The 17,012-nt window shown below is 39.6% G+C and overlaps 1 protein-coding gene across 2 annotated transcripts in view; it reads right to left on the bottom strand.

Annotated features, from left to right (window-relative positions):
* Positions 1-1,496: 1,496 nt before the first annotated feature.
* The window catches only part of LOC134212502 (inositol-trisphosphate 3-kinase homolog), an 85,903-nt gene continuing 70,387 nt past the window's right edge, over positions 1,497-17,012 (bottom strand). For both annotated transcript variants that reach the window (XM_062690439.1, XM_062690440.1), the window contains exons 3-4: positions 14,525-14,625; positions 1,497-3,194 (exon numbers count right to left, since the gene is read on the bottom strand). In XM_062690439.1, coding sequence (XP_062546423.1) covers positions 2,363-3,194; positions 14,525-14,625 — 933 coding nt within the window. In that variant the 3' untranslated portion in view covers positions 1,497-2,362. The remainder of the gene's footprint in view (positions 3,195-14,524; positions 14,626-17,012) is intronic.

Genomic DNA, 17,012 nt, shown 5'->3' with positions numbered 1-17,012 from the left:
TGCCGTATAAACAATGACACTCACATTACATACATTCACCTAACACATTAAATCAAAAATCGGTCGTGTCACTCGCTTATGGTGAATTCCAAACGACCATTCCCTTCTCCTTCTCCAACCAACTCCTTAACACCTATGAGGGCGTCGGTGAGTCGCTGGTCCCTCTTTAAGCAGGTGTCATATCATTATTATCCTACCCTTCCTCGTAACGGAGAAGATGGGCGTGGCCGGCAATGGAAGTTTTCATGCTTTTCCTACTCTGCCTTCTGATTGGACAGCTGTTTCTTCCCCAACAGCTCTCCATAAGCATTCAGATTAAGAGCGTTAAAGTTAATAATATGACAGCTTTCAGTATGCAATCTACGAAATACTCCGTTACTAACGCAACGCAACGCAACTTGGAAACCATACCGGATTGATTTACGCACCAAAGTTCGAGTGTACCACTCGATCTTGAAACGTGTTGAGTACATAGGCAAAGATAACGCAGATGATGTTTAAAATTTACAATTCGGACGACCATTCAGCTGGATGGCGTGTGCCGAGCAACAAAACAACCATCAAATACCAATAAAAATATGTAGATGTTAGAGAACATTGGTGGAAATGGGTAGGCCACATATTGCAAGGGAGCTTAGACGGAATTGGTAAGCAAGAGTCCCTTTAATATGCGTGACCTGGATAGGATATAGAAAATTTATACCGATAGATGTATATGCTGTTATTTTTATTTGAAATACTCTTGATGACAAATGTATAATCTATAAATGACATATTTCGTACCAAGATAAAAACATGTTCAAAATAAAAAAAACTAAAATCGCAAAAAAAAATTATTTATTTCGCCCCCTCAATATTTTTGGAAAGTTGAAGGGGGGGGGGTGACATAAAATAAATTCAATATTTGTACCGGCCTTTTTTTGTAAATTGAAACAACAATGTCCACGTTGTTTGAAGTAAAAATCGAAAAAAATCAACCGTACAAGAGTGATTGCGTGAGTGAATAAAATATAATAAATAACATATTTCTGGATTTCAAAAGCCGTTTAGACTTGTTTGGAAAGATCATACAGTAGCAGCAATTTTGCGCAAACAGAATTCAGAGTTGCCTGTTGATTTGTTTTTTTCAAGGATCAGATTCCGTATATTTGTAATGTATTTTTTGGAGCACCCTTTAGCTTGCATCAGAAGACATTGAGTATACTTCAAAGTTGTTGTAATAAAAAATTACGCTACTATCAGAAAGGGAAAAATACTAATCTTTTCATTACAGGATTTTTGGAAAGCTATCAAAAGGCTTAGCTTAACGTTTAGTGGAACGCCATCAAAGTGTATAGCACTTACGCAGAGCAATACGAAGAGAATTTATTACATACCAATTTATTACATACCAACCCTTACATTGTAGAAATTGTTTTATGGACATATTCGGCGATTGAATCAAAACAGCATACCTTCGCATACGAGAAGGGTAGAAATAAATATAAACAATGGTATTTATTTAATATTTTATTTAATATTTATTCATCACAACATTTTTATGTTGCTGAGTCCTTATAAATAATATTGGTTTCGTCTATCTAAATAGTTGAACTAGTTTAACTAATGTTATTTTGGTCCTATGGTTCCTCCCAATATATGCATAGCGAATCGATAGATATTCCTGGCAGCCTTTTGCGCAAACTCCTATATGAACGACAATTTTACCTTTTTTATTCAGTTTGCCGAGAATATCTGTCGTTACTCTATTTGCCATTCCCCAGGGATGACGTATTTGTCAGATATCTATTTGACAAAAAAATAAAATGAAAACAAAATAAGAACAGTACAGTTTCATCTAAAATAATGATCCATTCAACTTGGACCATCTACATTTTTTTTCAACTTAGTGAAGCTGTAGTCTTTGTGAGTAGTCTGAATAATATAAAATGAGGAGTTTCGACAATGACATGACTTTGGGCGTTTAAAGCTTAAACTACTCGATAGTATAATTTACAATGACAAGTTTGCAGGCAAATTGATGTTTTGTCTTTTCCAATGTGGAAAAGTGTCTGGAGAAAATGGCGTTTTATTTAAGTAATGTCTTTTTTCTTTAAGTAGAACATGTTTTTCCCACGCAAGTCTTTGAATAAGTATTAAACCTCGACGGTCGTTTTGAACGCTGACTCGTTTTCGTTTGATTATATTATGACCTATATTATGCTTATAAATATAACTAACTGGCATTAGCATCTAAAAAAAGTGTTTTTATTGGTGACGAGAACCAATAAAAATCAGTCTTAGTTTACTTTTCTCTTGAATGTTCTCCCCAAATAGCATGACTAGCTCTCCGATCTACGAAGTAACGACCTATCTCGAGGATCTATCGTCGACCGTACTTTCTGGAATCATTCGACGACTGCTGCAAACTTCGGTGTACGTCTTCCAGGGTTCGTATCAACTCGTCAACCCCAAACAGCAAACCTTCCTCGCAGTTTCCCAAGGTCCAGCGTCTACGATGATCGACCTTTACACCCACGGGCAGCGGTAAAGCTTTGGCAAAATCTATCAACCACACGCCTACTTTGTGGTCGTCGTACACGATGAAAATGCTGCTGCCGACCACCTGGTGCCGCTGGAAAAATTCCGACTTTTCGATCAGCGTTCGCATTTGTTTCAGTCTTTTGGTCATATCCTTGACGACGCTTTTGCGTCCGTTCACGAAACTCGATATGGTTTTCTGAATTTCTTGACCGGTTTTGACTGTCTTCATGTCGGTGACCGGCGAGGAGCCACGCATTTTGAGGGCCTCTATCCGGAAGCCTTTCTCGTGGGACGAGGACATGTTCTCCCGGAACAACATGTACCGCAGCTTGGTGATGGCTTTCTGCTGGTGTTCTTCGGCCGTCGGTGCCGTCGGGTCGATGGCGATCATTTTTCGGTAGAGATCCTCGCGAAGTGTCGTGTTGGAGACTTCGTTTTCCGAAAACGTGCGGAAGCCGACCTTGATGTCCATCACGTTGGGATCGTGAAAACCGTGTAGGAGATCCTGCAGTTCGATGAAGTGTTCGCCCTCGAGCCGGTGCAGCCCGAGGAACTTGGGCACCACCTTGCAGGCGTGTGAGTCAACGGACAGCAGCCGATAGGCGGAAACCTCGGCGTCATTGGGACCGGAAGTGCGCTTGCGAACGATGCCATTGGCCACGGGGGCAATACTGTAAAGGGGGAGAAGAAGAAAGAGGGGAACTGTGATTTTCACTCCATGTTTGCGATTGGCGGTGGTTGTGATGATGAAAAGAGTGTAAAAACGTGTTAATCATATGCGATTTGGTGGGTAAACATCATGACTCATGGAACACCTGTTTGGCGCTATGGTGCCCCATATGGTATGCGATATGCGTCATTGCCAATTCAAGGGAGTATTCTTTCATCATTTGTTTTGAACAAATTTGCAGCAGCAGCATTGCCAAATAAAAAAAATATGGATAGTTTTGATTTCAATTAATTCTACTACTTTATTTGCATCTCAAAAGATACACACATTGCAACCTCATAAATTTGTTGTATTGTTTTTGATACAATTGATCGAGTTCTGTATTAAGTAAATTTGGGACTCATTGTTAATGCATTCTTTAGATAATAATTAAGAGCTTCTGAGAAAGTGCTTGTTTTAGTTTGTGATACGATCTTTTGACTAAGGGAGTTACTTTGAATTTTTGATGCTCTAAAAAATTAAAGGGAAAAGTATCAAATATGAAACAGATAGTTGCCATCCAACTATCAACAAGACACCAGAAGGTGAAAATGGAAATTTGATGGACATTTTTGTTATAATTCTTGCTCATTCTTGTTTCAAAATATCCAAAGCGCAGATCCAAAGTAATTTTTTTTTTACGGAGAAGAAATATTCATATACAATATACATATTTGTATAATTATGACTTTGCAAATGCGTGGAAGACTTCGACTTGACAGACTTCGAGTACTTCTGCTCCGTTGTTTCAAATGTTCACAGTTACATATTTCGAATTCCATGGTGACGCAAAACCTTCGAGTGCTTCACAGACTCAAGTTCATCAACCGTCTTGAAAAGCATGTCGATGAAACAAAACGAAGAACACACAAAAACGATGAAATCAAATAGGTTACAAGGCCGTGTCTGTCTCAGAATTAGTAAAACAAATATTTTTTCCTCGACAAGAACGTCGACCGTCATTTGTTTGTTGGTCTGCTTCTTTGTTATTGAGTAAATTACCATCCAGGTTTCCAGCAGTACACCGTTTTTGAGAACCTCTGAACTAACGACATTGTTTTTAGGCAAACACATGTGTCGTAATCGCATTTGAAAATGCCAACTGAAATCATTAGTTTCGCAAGTCCAGATCACGCTGCATTTCCAGGGCACGACGTCATTTTCTGCCAACGAACTACAGATTTCGCCACTTTCAGGCTCGTGATCTGGCTCGCAAATTTTGTGTGTGAATGTTAATTTGTTTGGTGACGCGAACCACAGCTGGTTTGGTTTGACGTCACCTTGCTATCGCCATCGATGGTGGCAATTGGACCGGGGGGTTGCGAATTTATGCACCGAATAATGACTTTTTTTTCTAGCGTGGGTTTACGTCTTTACTGGAACCTCGTCCTGCATTTCAAATTCAAGTCATCTTATTTTTCACAGAGGTGTGCGCCGGTAAAAAAAATCGTCGGATGCGGAGTTTGTCGTAATCTTGACCGGCGCGGCGGCGGGGCGGTGTTTTCATCGTTACGGCGGCGAGAATCAGCATGGTAATTTTTTAAAATAAAACTTGTTTTCCCCAGGAACAATTTTCGGATTTTTGAAGAATTTGGTTTGGTGAAGAATGGTTTTTCAAATGTGAAAAATATGACCAGCCTACAGGAGATTATAAAATTGATGTTCCCGAATAGTATACCTTCCATCATCGAAATATTGCGGCGGTTTTATGGGCGGCTGGAGTTACTGATGGGTAAAGTTCATCGTCAGAATGACTCGAAACACTAACTGGTCGTACACTAATTACGTAAGCATCTATGAGGGGAGGGGGGTCTGCCATTTTCTTACGCAACATATAAATAAAAAATGATTTGGATGGGAAAAATCTTACATGGGGGGAGGGGGAGTTGAAAACAGAAAAACTGCTTACGTAATAAGTGTACGGCCCCTAACCTCGGGATGACGTTCCAGCAGCTATGTGACCACCTCGAGGCTACAAACCTGCGAAGCCATTTTGCGAATCCGACGTTGTTGGAGGAGTTACAAGAAAAAGTTGCCTGCGGCGATGAATCTGGATTGGGTTTGATGGAAGAGGGCGTATGCAGAGTCAAACCTAAAAGAATTTCGGGAATTTCATGGAGAGTTCACTACACTTATAGTTCCAAAAAGAGTGATGAGTGGAAAAAAGCAGGCCAAAACAGAAGGGCAAATTTACTCCTTCAGTGAATCGGAGACAATCCCACAGTCATTCCAGCACAGTTCGATGAAAATCGCCGCAGTCTCATGCTGAGAACACGCTGTGAGCGATTGATCAGGCCCAGGAAACGTTCAGGAAGGAAGTAGTCGGAAACTAACCACGTGGAGCCCGACCTACGGAAGTGTTATACTTGTCCACCGAGCCCGCTGGTCCCTGCGCTGAAAAACAGTTACCGGAGGACTATCTATCTTGGATGTCAGAGCTGTGTGGAGGAATCCCGGGAGCCGCTACCGAGTCGTTCAACAACAGCGAATGTTCGACCCAAGACTAATCAGCAATCACTGGTGAGGCGAGTGTGTAAGGATGGTGAGCCCCGTGCTGATGTCCGACGACCCCCGTCAATTATCGTCAGTTCACATGCGACGAGTACGTAATACCGATTGTCAAGGAGGTGAGGATCTAGGGAGGTCCGGTTGGTTCGTCCTCGCTCTCTAATGCCCAATATCCGATGTGGTGCAGCCCCGTCAGCGAGCACGAGGGACGTCTTCCTACGGAATTCCCGGGTCGAAGGGCAAATGTATTTTCCAGCCCCTCCTCTGGTTTAGTGAAAGTGGGCAGTGAGCAGGTAAAATACAAGCTAGTTCCGTAGCCTGGTTCCGAGCTAGTTGACAAGCCTGTCAATCACTTTGACAAACACGATATTGAAGCTAGTGGGATCTTGATCGGGAACCTGGTTTTCAGGGATTGGAGTCACTAGATTCGTTTTCCTATCATCCACGTAAGATCCCAATGAGGTTTAAGAATAGTGTTTTACTTCAAAGGGGCAGATGCTTTAGCATTGGGTACTCAATCTCATCAGGCCACGAGGGTTTCCGTTGCTCGTAGCAAATATTATATATTAACAATATAGTCCACTCTTGCAAAAAACAGGCGAACATGACTAAAGCGCTACAACGGATGGCGGTCGAACTATTTTAATACAGCAACGCGTGGTGGCACATCGTTGCTTTCATAAAGGCGCGTCGAGGCGCACCGTAGCTTCCATTTCAAGGCCATCGTTGCTTCTTAAACAATCAAAACAAAATGAAACACTAAACGTCATATCTTTTCGATTTATTGGAATACTTCAAGTGGCCACCTTTCTGGCGAATTTTCATTGTTTGCCGCTTTTTATTTGTGACCAAACGATCTGATGGAAATACTAGTTTTCATGCAGATCCCATATATCGTTTCAAAGTATGATCAATTGGTGCTTCTTATGGCTAGTTCCTAAAAAAAACTCAAATGGCTAGTTTTCCAAGAGCCTAAAGTTTTTCAAATTTGCTGTTCGTGATTGTTCTTGTTGTTAATTTTAACATTTCCCGTTCAATATCCTTAAGCCATCACGTGTACTCTGGCCCTTTTTTCATCAAACAAGATGGATTCATTATCATTCGACCGCCTTCACCGGAAGGATTTATAACCTATTCAAGTTCATGGACAAACATTCAGCTAGCTCATTATTAAACTACTCGAAAGCCAGCTTCTTTTGCTTCTGGTGAACACGTAACGGACAAAAAATCAAAAAATAATCGGACCAACACAAGAAAACACATAATAAGCTTAAAATTCGCACTTTTCAGCAATTAGAAAAGTATGTGACTTTTCGTGATCTGAGAGAAGGAGAGAGGAAGGAAATAACCCAATCGAAAGCTATACGAACACTCTTACAGCAATATAATTTTAAACTTTGTAACAACTTTGTCGAATTTACTGTACCTTCTATTGTACTCTGATAACGAGCTTTTATCGGAGCTCAGAGACACAAAGTGTTATTATCAGACACCAGCTCGATAAAATAAGGGAATGTCTTCATTTCATGAAAGTGCACATGAAATACAATAAATTTTCGATATTTTTAGGGTTTTAATTCTGAAATAGACTACGAAAGTAAAATAACATTTCAACCAGTCTCGTCAACAACACAACGCTGCGACTACGTTTCATGTTGGGCATCTTTTCCGATGGTAAGAGGTTTGGAATGTCAGACTCGTCAGAATACTCCTAAAATAATGAAAATGTAGATGTCCATCGATATTGAATACTATTATTAACTTACCAGAATCGAGAACATAATCTTTATACGATTTCTGTCAACATGTTTCTTGTTGACTCTGTTGTTTACCATAGGACAGTGAAAACTCAAGGTTACTTAGATCGTTTTCACTAAAATAGTTAGACTTCCAATCACCAGTTGGCGTTGCACTAAGAAAAGTTGTTCGCCAGCGGCTTGTATGGGATAATCATGAGTGGACTATCTTGTACTTTAAAATCTTTGCACCTAGCTAGAGCAAAAGTTAGCAGAGCAAGCAAGAAAAGCTGATTGATAAGAGCTAGCTGATGATCTGGGGAGATCTGAAATTCTCTATGGTCAAATATTCTCGATTGATTAACCTTTTGAATTCCGAGGGATGTCGTTTGCTGGGATTAGTACAGTCAAACCTCCATGAGTCGATATTGAAGGGACCATCGACTCATGGAAATATCGAGATGTGGAAGAGAATTTCTTTGGAAAGCTGTTTCGAGGGACGATCACAGTAACCCAGAAAGTATTATTTAATATGGCATAATTTGCTTCCATGAGTCGATATTGAGTCATAGAACATCGACTCAAGGAGGTTTGACTGTATCGCAAAATAATCACCGAGAGCATCGACGAGTTCTGGTGGATCCAAAATTATATGACCATCCATTTCGAGGATAATGGGGGAAGACCTTCTCTTCCCGCAGAGTGAATTGATCTTCCTGCAGCAGCTGTTTGTGAAGAATTCAGTGAATCGAGGTAATCCTCCCACTGCTTCCTTTTAGCGTCTCTAATAGTGATCTGACACTACCAATGATTATCTTTATAAATCTCCAGAGCACGTACTATAGACGGATGGTTAGGAGGAAGTCTCCTCCTGAGAGCTCGAAGGGTCTGAGCTGCTAACAGCTCTTCCAGTCTCGTCGGAGGAAGAGGCCGGAACGTTAGTTTTCAGCGAGTTCCGCAGCAGTTGTTAGAAGTGCTCTCAATCAGCATCGTCAAAGCGTCACCATGGACGGAAGTGGAAGTGGGAGTGAAGGCATGGGCAGAAACAAGCTAGTTTTTGTGGTCTATAGGTTTCGTGAAAGACGATATGGATTGGGATGCGACATTGAGTAAATTTTCTACCAGATTGGTATCGGTCGTAAGGATATGCATTCGCGTATTACATCGGAACGCCGAAGAATTTTTTGAAGAGTACCCAGAAGTCGTCCAGGGAATAAACAGAAGGCATGTGTACGTGGATGGCTACCTTGATAAAGCAGATATTCCACAAGAAGCAACAGAACGATAGAAACAAGTAAAGTTTATCAATTCGCAGGCTGGGTTCAACATGCGAAACTGGGTAACGTAACATAGTTGAAGTTGCGCATTCTAGCATAGCATTGTTACGGTGTACTTCGTAGGTTGGACACTAGTGATACTCATGTTTTTCTTTTGAAATCCCTATTCAGATTGCTATCAGAAATCAAGGTGGGTTTGGTCCTTGATTTCAATCTAGGATAAAAATCATAAAAGCATGAGGATTCAACTCCTGGCTACGCCCATCTTCACCGTAACTTGGGAGGGGAAGGAAGTGTTGATGTAGTATTTACTTAACGAGAGGCCCCCAACTCAGCGACACCCTCATAAGTACCACGGAGTGGAATATTGGGGAAGGTATTCGTTGGGTCAGGATTTGCCTGTAGCTGACAATGTGACCTTGGTAGATCTTACACCGTAACACAACACGCAAAGGTGTCTACCCAGCGTTACGGGGAGTAACGTAACATAGTTGAAGTTGCGCATTCTTGGCGAAAACTCTGAGCAAACATTGAGGCCTCTAGATGGCGATCAAGGATAGGATCGAGAGAGCGTACTCGGAATGCTTTGGGACCCGATCGAGGATTGCTTTGATTCCTCAAATAATTGGCATGAGAAATGGAGAACCGTCGACCAACCCAGAGAATGGCCTCACTGCTTGCAAACAGTTGGAACTAAAGAGGAGTTAAGAACGCAGATCTTATTGCACCACATTATTGTACCGCATATTTTGGTGAACGTTAGCCGAATATCCAAATTGGAAGGTGCAAACAATCGCGATTGTTCATCGTTTCATTTCAATTTTAATTGCAGACTTTGGGTAAGAACTCAATCGGTAGAAGTAGTGAAAGCGACACCATGGCACGAGGAAAATCTTATCCAACAGCTTCCGGCGAAAAAAGTACCATAGAATAGTACAGTGAAAGCCCTTTGTACAGGTTTAAACCATTCGATACGGGGTCAAGAATAGGTTGGTCTAACCGGTAGTACTGGTATTACCGACCAGTATTGAGTACCTAAAATACCGGTATTAGAGACGGATAAATACCAGTATTTGTGATATTTAAAATTTTGCTGACAGTATAAAAAAATTTAATATTTTTTACCTAGATACAGAGGCGCATCCACGTTCCAAGTCGTGGGTAGGACAAATAGGAAAGGCTAATTTGAACAAAAGTTCTGGTATTAGCATTAGCATCGAGCGATTCGCATAAATTCGTATGTGTTACAAGCCTAGACTGTTGTTTGAGAGTAGCATCTTCGATGGAATCCTTACTACAGAGACACTCTCCAACAGTCGATCTGTCCTGGCAACAAGCCTGCAATTATTTTAGGGAAAAGGATGGACACCATTTAAGAAAGGCCTGTGTCACAGGAGTTTTGCAACTGTTAGTGTGGAAGGCATAACAGTAGGAATCGTTTTGGTTGAATACGAAAAACAAAAGAAAAAACTAAGACATGCAGAATAGAAAAAGGATGAGCCTGCGATCGAGCCCAACACCTCCTGGTTATAAGCAGAAGCGATAGCCACTAGACCACCGAGCTTGTCTCCGATTTGGGCAACCGAAAGTACATCCGTCCTATGTTGATATGAAATCCATTTCAATATGGAACAGTTATACTTGCGGTGGCAATATAATCAATTCTAAAATATTCAATCAGGACTTGTAAAGGTCTTGCGGAGAATTCTTACATAATTTGAGATTTTTGTTACAATTTTCGGGACAAACATTGTTTTTCCAAGATAATTAAGACATTCCAAGAAGCTGACATACAGGAATTCTTACGATTATTGAACATCTTTACAAGCTTTCAGCAGAAGTCATGGATCACAGAAATTTGTATAAATCATCAATAGTTTCAATCAATTATTGCTAACTTCTAGGATTTTATATTTAATTTCAGAAATTGTTATGGATCTAGCGCTTCAAAGCAAACTACCAAGAATTGCATGATTTTCAAGTATTCTTTTTGGGAGCTCAAAATCCTTTACCGACTAGATTTCAAGCTGAGTGTGGGATGTTTATAGTTCCTCAGCTTATGGTTCCTCAGATATTAATAAATCTTTTGAAGTTTGTATAAAACTTTTTCCGTGGGCTTTTAATAATAAATTTACATAAGCTTGCTTTGTTTATCATAACTTCCAAAAATGTTGATTAATCACATTTGCAGATTTCAACAACTTCTGGCTTACCTCTGGAAAACCTTAACACAAAGGATGTTTTCGATCATTTAGTAAACTGGGTTCAATCATTTAGCAGTTTGTCAATAAGTCATTTCTTTAGCTTAATTCTAAAACGTGTTTTATGGTGGACTTCTTGTGCGAAGCTATTGCTACAACTTTGCCTAAAAGTTCGTTGTTTGAATGCCACTTATAACGAAGTTATAGCACTAGGTACAGTAACTTAGATTAAATGATTTAAATTTTGTTCTTATTCAGTAGGAGTTACAGCAACTAGCGCGTTCACTTAGTTTTTAGTGGAATTCAAACAACGGTTTTTTAAACTTTATTGAAGTGTTTATTCAAAGAGACATCGAGTTCATCACTTCAAACAACCTTCACACTAGAAGTCCACCATACAATACATTTTAAAATTTAGACTCTGGAGTGGATTATTAACATACAAAAAAATGATCGAGCCCAAATTACTAAATGAACGAAAACATTCAGAAACAGAAATCTCTATAATTATTACTAAGACTCTGATAAACTTTGATATCACCATTTGCTAACAAATAGATTCCTACCAGCCAATTACTTCATCTTACCATAATCGTGGGTAGGACAATGCTTTGACTGTCCCACCCAGGAAAATTCATGCGTAGGACTTGTCCTACTTGTCCCACCCACTCCCGGCGCCACTGCCTAGATATATCACCGTGCCATAAACACTTATTACACGCATGAATGAAACTATGCACAAGTAAGCATAAACGTCGTCAAGTTCACGCTGCAGAAAAAAAAACAATCTTCATTGAATATTTACATAATTTTCAACCACAATTCCAAAACAGGGGTTCAACAAACACGCATTTTTTTCCATCTGAGGTCTCTTGAAACCCTCTTGAAATCGTTTGAGAACCAGCAGAGTCTGAACCAGATTCGGGAGAGGTAAAACAAAACACGTGCGTACTGCTACGAGTTTAAACGTAGGAATGGGCGATACCGATACGATATATCGGGAATCGATATTTTCGCTCCGATTAATCGATATTTTGTATCGATTCTTATGTTCGATATTAGACCGTATCGATTTTTTGTAGCTGATATCGGATTTCGATTTTTTGACGTAGAATTGCGTCATTCGGTAAGATAGATTCAAAGTTTAAAATTTGGGACCGTCACGAAAAGAGGTCAGGAAGTACGAGCCAACAACTCAGTCGTTTTTCAACGGATTCCGGTGATTTTTGTATGAATCGATCATTAAACTATCTAAGATTCTATACAACTATTGTAAACAATTGATTCAATGCATTTAACTATTATATAGAGTTGGGCAAAGAGTGAAGCCAAATCTACCTATTGAACTGTCAAACTGTCTACCTATCGAGTAAAGTAAACAAATGCCTAATAAAGTAGCAAGAAGAAACTAACTTATTTGCACTCTACAGGACAGGAAGCCTGATTATCGAATTTAAAAGCTTTAGAAGTGAACACTCCCGTGAAGTCACTTGGAGGGTTGAACAAAAATGCAACTGCAACAAAAATGCAACTGCAACAAAAATGCAACGGAAGGCAGGTTCCTCCAACAGAAACTGTCTAAGCCCAAATGGTTTCCAAGGACGGCATATCGTATAGGACTTTTGCGCAATCTGAGGACATCCGCCTGGGAATAGTCGCACGGGGTTTCAGTAGGATTATAAAAACAAACGACGGAAGCAGGCAAAAGGTTGAAACGTATCACAATTTCGATGTGATGGGGTTCCGAGCTGACTTCGATGAAATTGAAAAGGGACTACGAAAAATCAGCGCCAGCTTTGTCGAATGGACTCCTAACGAATATCGGCGATTTATATATGTGAATGTTCATGACTGTAAGAAAACGTGGAACTTACTACTACTTTGGTTAACCAAGCGGATGAGATTTTAAAGCATCTAATCATTCCACATCTGACGACCGCGGAAGGTGCGTCTATTGATGATCTTTCTGGTTCATCGGTTAAAGAACAAGTCGGGAAGAGACTGCAGCGGAGCAAAACACTACGTTGACACCAAGAACCTTGCAAACAATCAGTAAAGAATTCTCCTACTATGAATATGAAGGGATTAATGGCAAGTACTTGACACTGATTTTCTACGCTTTCGGAACCATTCGTCCAACCAGAGTGGAAATTTCAGCAGCTGGCAACATTGCCAACAAAATACGGATATCGTGATGAAGCGCTCAGTATGTTATCTCCGTACTTTGCCCAGCTCAGCAAGCAATGATTTTAACATTTGAAGTTTGTCAATAAATATAGTTTTCACCCAAAAGTCAAAATCAAAAATTTTTTTTTTATTTCTGAAATTTTCACAAATATCGATATTTCACCGTTATTACCGGTATCGATTCCTCCAAATACCGAATGCCGGTATTTTTCAAAAATGGCCAATACCAACCACCCTTGTCAAGAATGTAGAACAGCGAATCCCTCATACGCAGCATTCGATGGCCGCTTTCCCGTCATTCTGCCGAAAGGTAATTACACCGTATTTTCGATTACTATCATAGGAGATTTGGACACGCGAGCAAAGAAGCAATATTGAATGAGATTCATTAGCGATAGTACATTCCTCTTAAGCTCTTGCTTGCGTACGAAAACAGGAATTGTCAAGGAATTGTCAAAGGGGCAAGAAAGCAAGCCGCAGACTTCAAAAATGGCATCCCTTTCGAAACACAGCCTGACTCTCTACACTCTGAGGTAAATATATGCTAACTGCGTTTCTCCTGGTTGACCCCACATTTATTAACGTGCAGTTTATACTCGATAAGTATAACCTCCGTATCCTCGCCGTGTAACGATTTAATTTTGCAAATATTACTTTTTAACTCTAGCTTAGTATAAACTTTGAAAATATGAAAAATGGTTTGTTTGTTATTAGAGGTTTGGTCTACTTCTGAGTGTACGTGAATATGTTTAGCTACGAAGGAATAAAAAGGTCTGGTAGGGAAAAGGGAAACACTACGTTAGTTGGCCTACAGCTTGAGGCGCTTATTCCAAATCATCTGCTTTTTTGGAGAACCTGCGGGCAAACTGGTTTGGGGAGACAAAGTTAGTGGAGGCTGGAGACTTGTTGTACGTGGCTAAAGGCTATTGACGATCATGGGCTCGCGGTAGAGTTGTGGAAGTTACTGAAGGAGGGGATGTACTTGATGACTGAAGAGACCGATATATTACTATATTACTATACTGCCGTCATACGCATATTTGTCCCATGTTTGCTGGGATTTCCTATGTACATGGGACATTTATGCGTAGAACGGCAGTATAGTAATCAATCAGGTGGTATGAAAATAGGTTCGATTTCTCTGCACGAAAATAACCTAAAAATCACTGATACTGCATCAGCTGTACTGTAGATAGAAGAACACTGGCAATGCCCATCATGTTGATAGTTGTTGACATACTGAGGCTTTAAGTTTAAAGTTATTGGATATAAATAATTTGAACCGCACTATTGCAAAAAAAATAGTTCTTCAACGTTCTGATGCAAGTGAAAATGACGATGGTGATGGTGTGGTCCAATTTTAGATCGTGTTAAGTAGCATACCTTTTTGGGTGACCGGAAAGTTGTAGCCAACCGGAGGGAATCGCAGGAGCGTTGTGCTCCAGTAGGACGGGACTAGCGGGGGCACTCAGCTCAAGAGCGTTCTGAAAGAAATAAGAATAAAAAAATACATTTATTACTAATTTGTACTGTATATAATCGTATGAGTTAGGAACAGTGCTGCAAATGATACTCTAGCATAGCAGAAACACTAATGCGATAGAAATATTAATCAATACAGAATGAACCATAGAAAGTTTACAGGTAAAAGCCTTAAATATTCTATTATATATTATAGGAATGGTTTGCCGATTCTTTTGAATTTTGTTTTAAATTTGATAATGGCAATGAGGCTTTAACATATATTTTTAAAATCTTGTAATGTTTAAATGATGATAATAATTTAACGTACACAGAATATTTTGACTAATTTTATTTTCAAAACTCTCATCAAATAATATGTAAAACAAAATCGGCCAAAGCCATTATTCTCCCTTATTGTTTTCTGATTGATTATAATTTATAAATAATCCATTCCAGAGCATGGTAACATCTCACACTTCAATCGATATTTTTGTCCATAAGAAAAAGAAGTAGATTGACGTACTTCTTTTGAATACAAACTGAAAATCGTTTCGTTTTGCCTCTTTCTGAATTCATTGAAGTGAAATCAAACTGATAAGAGCATGAAAACCTAAATTAATGACACTATAGTGGCGGTGGTGCCTTTCTCGTGCATTTTAAAAGGAGATATAAAAATAGACGAGAAATGTAAAAAAAAACTACACTTAAGGGAATACACATATGAGTACCAGCAAAATTGAAAATATTTTGTTGAACTTGGCCGACTGGGGCCTCTATTTAAAAGTAAATTCAGATTTCACATATTAATCAAACCCAACACTTATCCGCTAATCTGCTACATCGTTGGCTGATTTGTCGATGTGCTTCTACACCATTGGAAAAGAAGACTCGTTCCTTCAGGACTCAAAAGTCAAAAGGCGTGTTCACTGCTTTTCAACCAATCGTAGAAGGCCTCGGCCACATCTGAACAAATCATATGAGGCCACGGCACGAGACGCCGCATTGACGTCAATGCGGCTCGAATCTCGAGCATTGGATGGGGGACTATTATTGGACTCCATTTAGTGCAGCGGACAGCATTTGGTAATTATTGGACGTCAGCTGATCAGTGCACACATACAAAGAGGCGGAGTCGAACAAACTACCAATGCTAATCGGAATGAAATGGGGTCACCTTAGTGAAATAACATTGTGACATTATTTATTACCGAAAGTGATTCTTAATATTTTTGTAAGAAACAAAAACTAATTCGCTAGCGGTCGTTTGTTTTTTTATTCATACATTTTATGGCATCACAGCTCGTTTTAAACAATAAAAATGAAAGTACAATTGAGAGAGCACGATGCGCAAAATTCATGACATGATTCGAAATTATCTCAACTCGCGTCGCGTCACCGGCGGGGCCCGGATTGGTGGCAGCCCGGCAATACATGCGAACAAAGATCGATCGCGATTGGCCGTTATCAAACCGGCGGCGGCGATGGTGTACTATTTTTATTTCGATGGCTTTTCCACCCGTTCTGATGCAATTGTAATTGCATCTCACATAAGGACGAATGGATGCGCCAGTCAGTAGTCGTCGATTGATAACGATTCGTCAATCTACGTCAAACAATTTGTCAATCATAGATTCATTCGCCGGGCTGGTGCACTCCAATGTCGTCTAAATTTGTAATGGATCCACACACACATAGCTCACGTGGCCAAGTACGAGACACCGAGAACGTCCTTACTATTGAGCTCGAAATACGAGTCTATAAAGTTAAAAAGTGGTGGTATTAGATGGAATAGTACTGACTAGTCTTATGGTAAGTGAAGACATTTTATTATACAAGCTCACGTGGCCATTTTATGAGTTTTTAGAATAGTAGTTATTATTGGAAAACAATGCACTGTTTTATAACTTTTCATATTTTTCGTTGGATTTTTTTTTTCTATTTTGTTATTTTTTATATTGTTTTCGAAAAAATATAGGTATAAATATAGGATTGGAAATTTTAGCATATTTCATTGCAAATTGGGCATTGAAAATTACCAGTTTGTTATCAATGTTTATGGAATTTCCATTTAATTTGCGGAATGTTTGTGTTTGGTCATTGCCTTGATTCCTTTGAAAGCAGTTTGTCCTGATTCTGTATTATTTTCAATCATTCGCATTTTTATATGTACTTTAACTCTTTGATAATCATCAGAATGGTTATTCTAGCGAGGGCACTTGAATGTCCGGTTCCCATGCTATTTGTTAACCTTCAATAATAAACCATTATTTTCTCATTTATTTAAACGAGTACCTCCTTTTCCTGAATAAATCATACGCACAACAAACCAGCACAGCATTCCCCCATTCATTGCCAAGTGGCAAGGTACCAAGTCCATCTCTCGTAATGTCCAACGCATTGACCCTAG

Source organism: Armigeres subalbatus, chromosome 2 (assembly GCF_024139115.2).
Source record: "Armigeres subalbatus isolate Guangzhou_Male chromosome 2, GZ_Asu_2, whole genome shotgun sequence".
In the NCBI taxonomy this organism is placed as follows: Eukaryota; Metazoa; Arthropoda; class Insecta; order Diptera; family Culicidae; genus Armigeres; species Armigeres subalbatus.
This window is presented reverse-complemented; position numbering and strand designations above follow the sequence as displayed.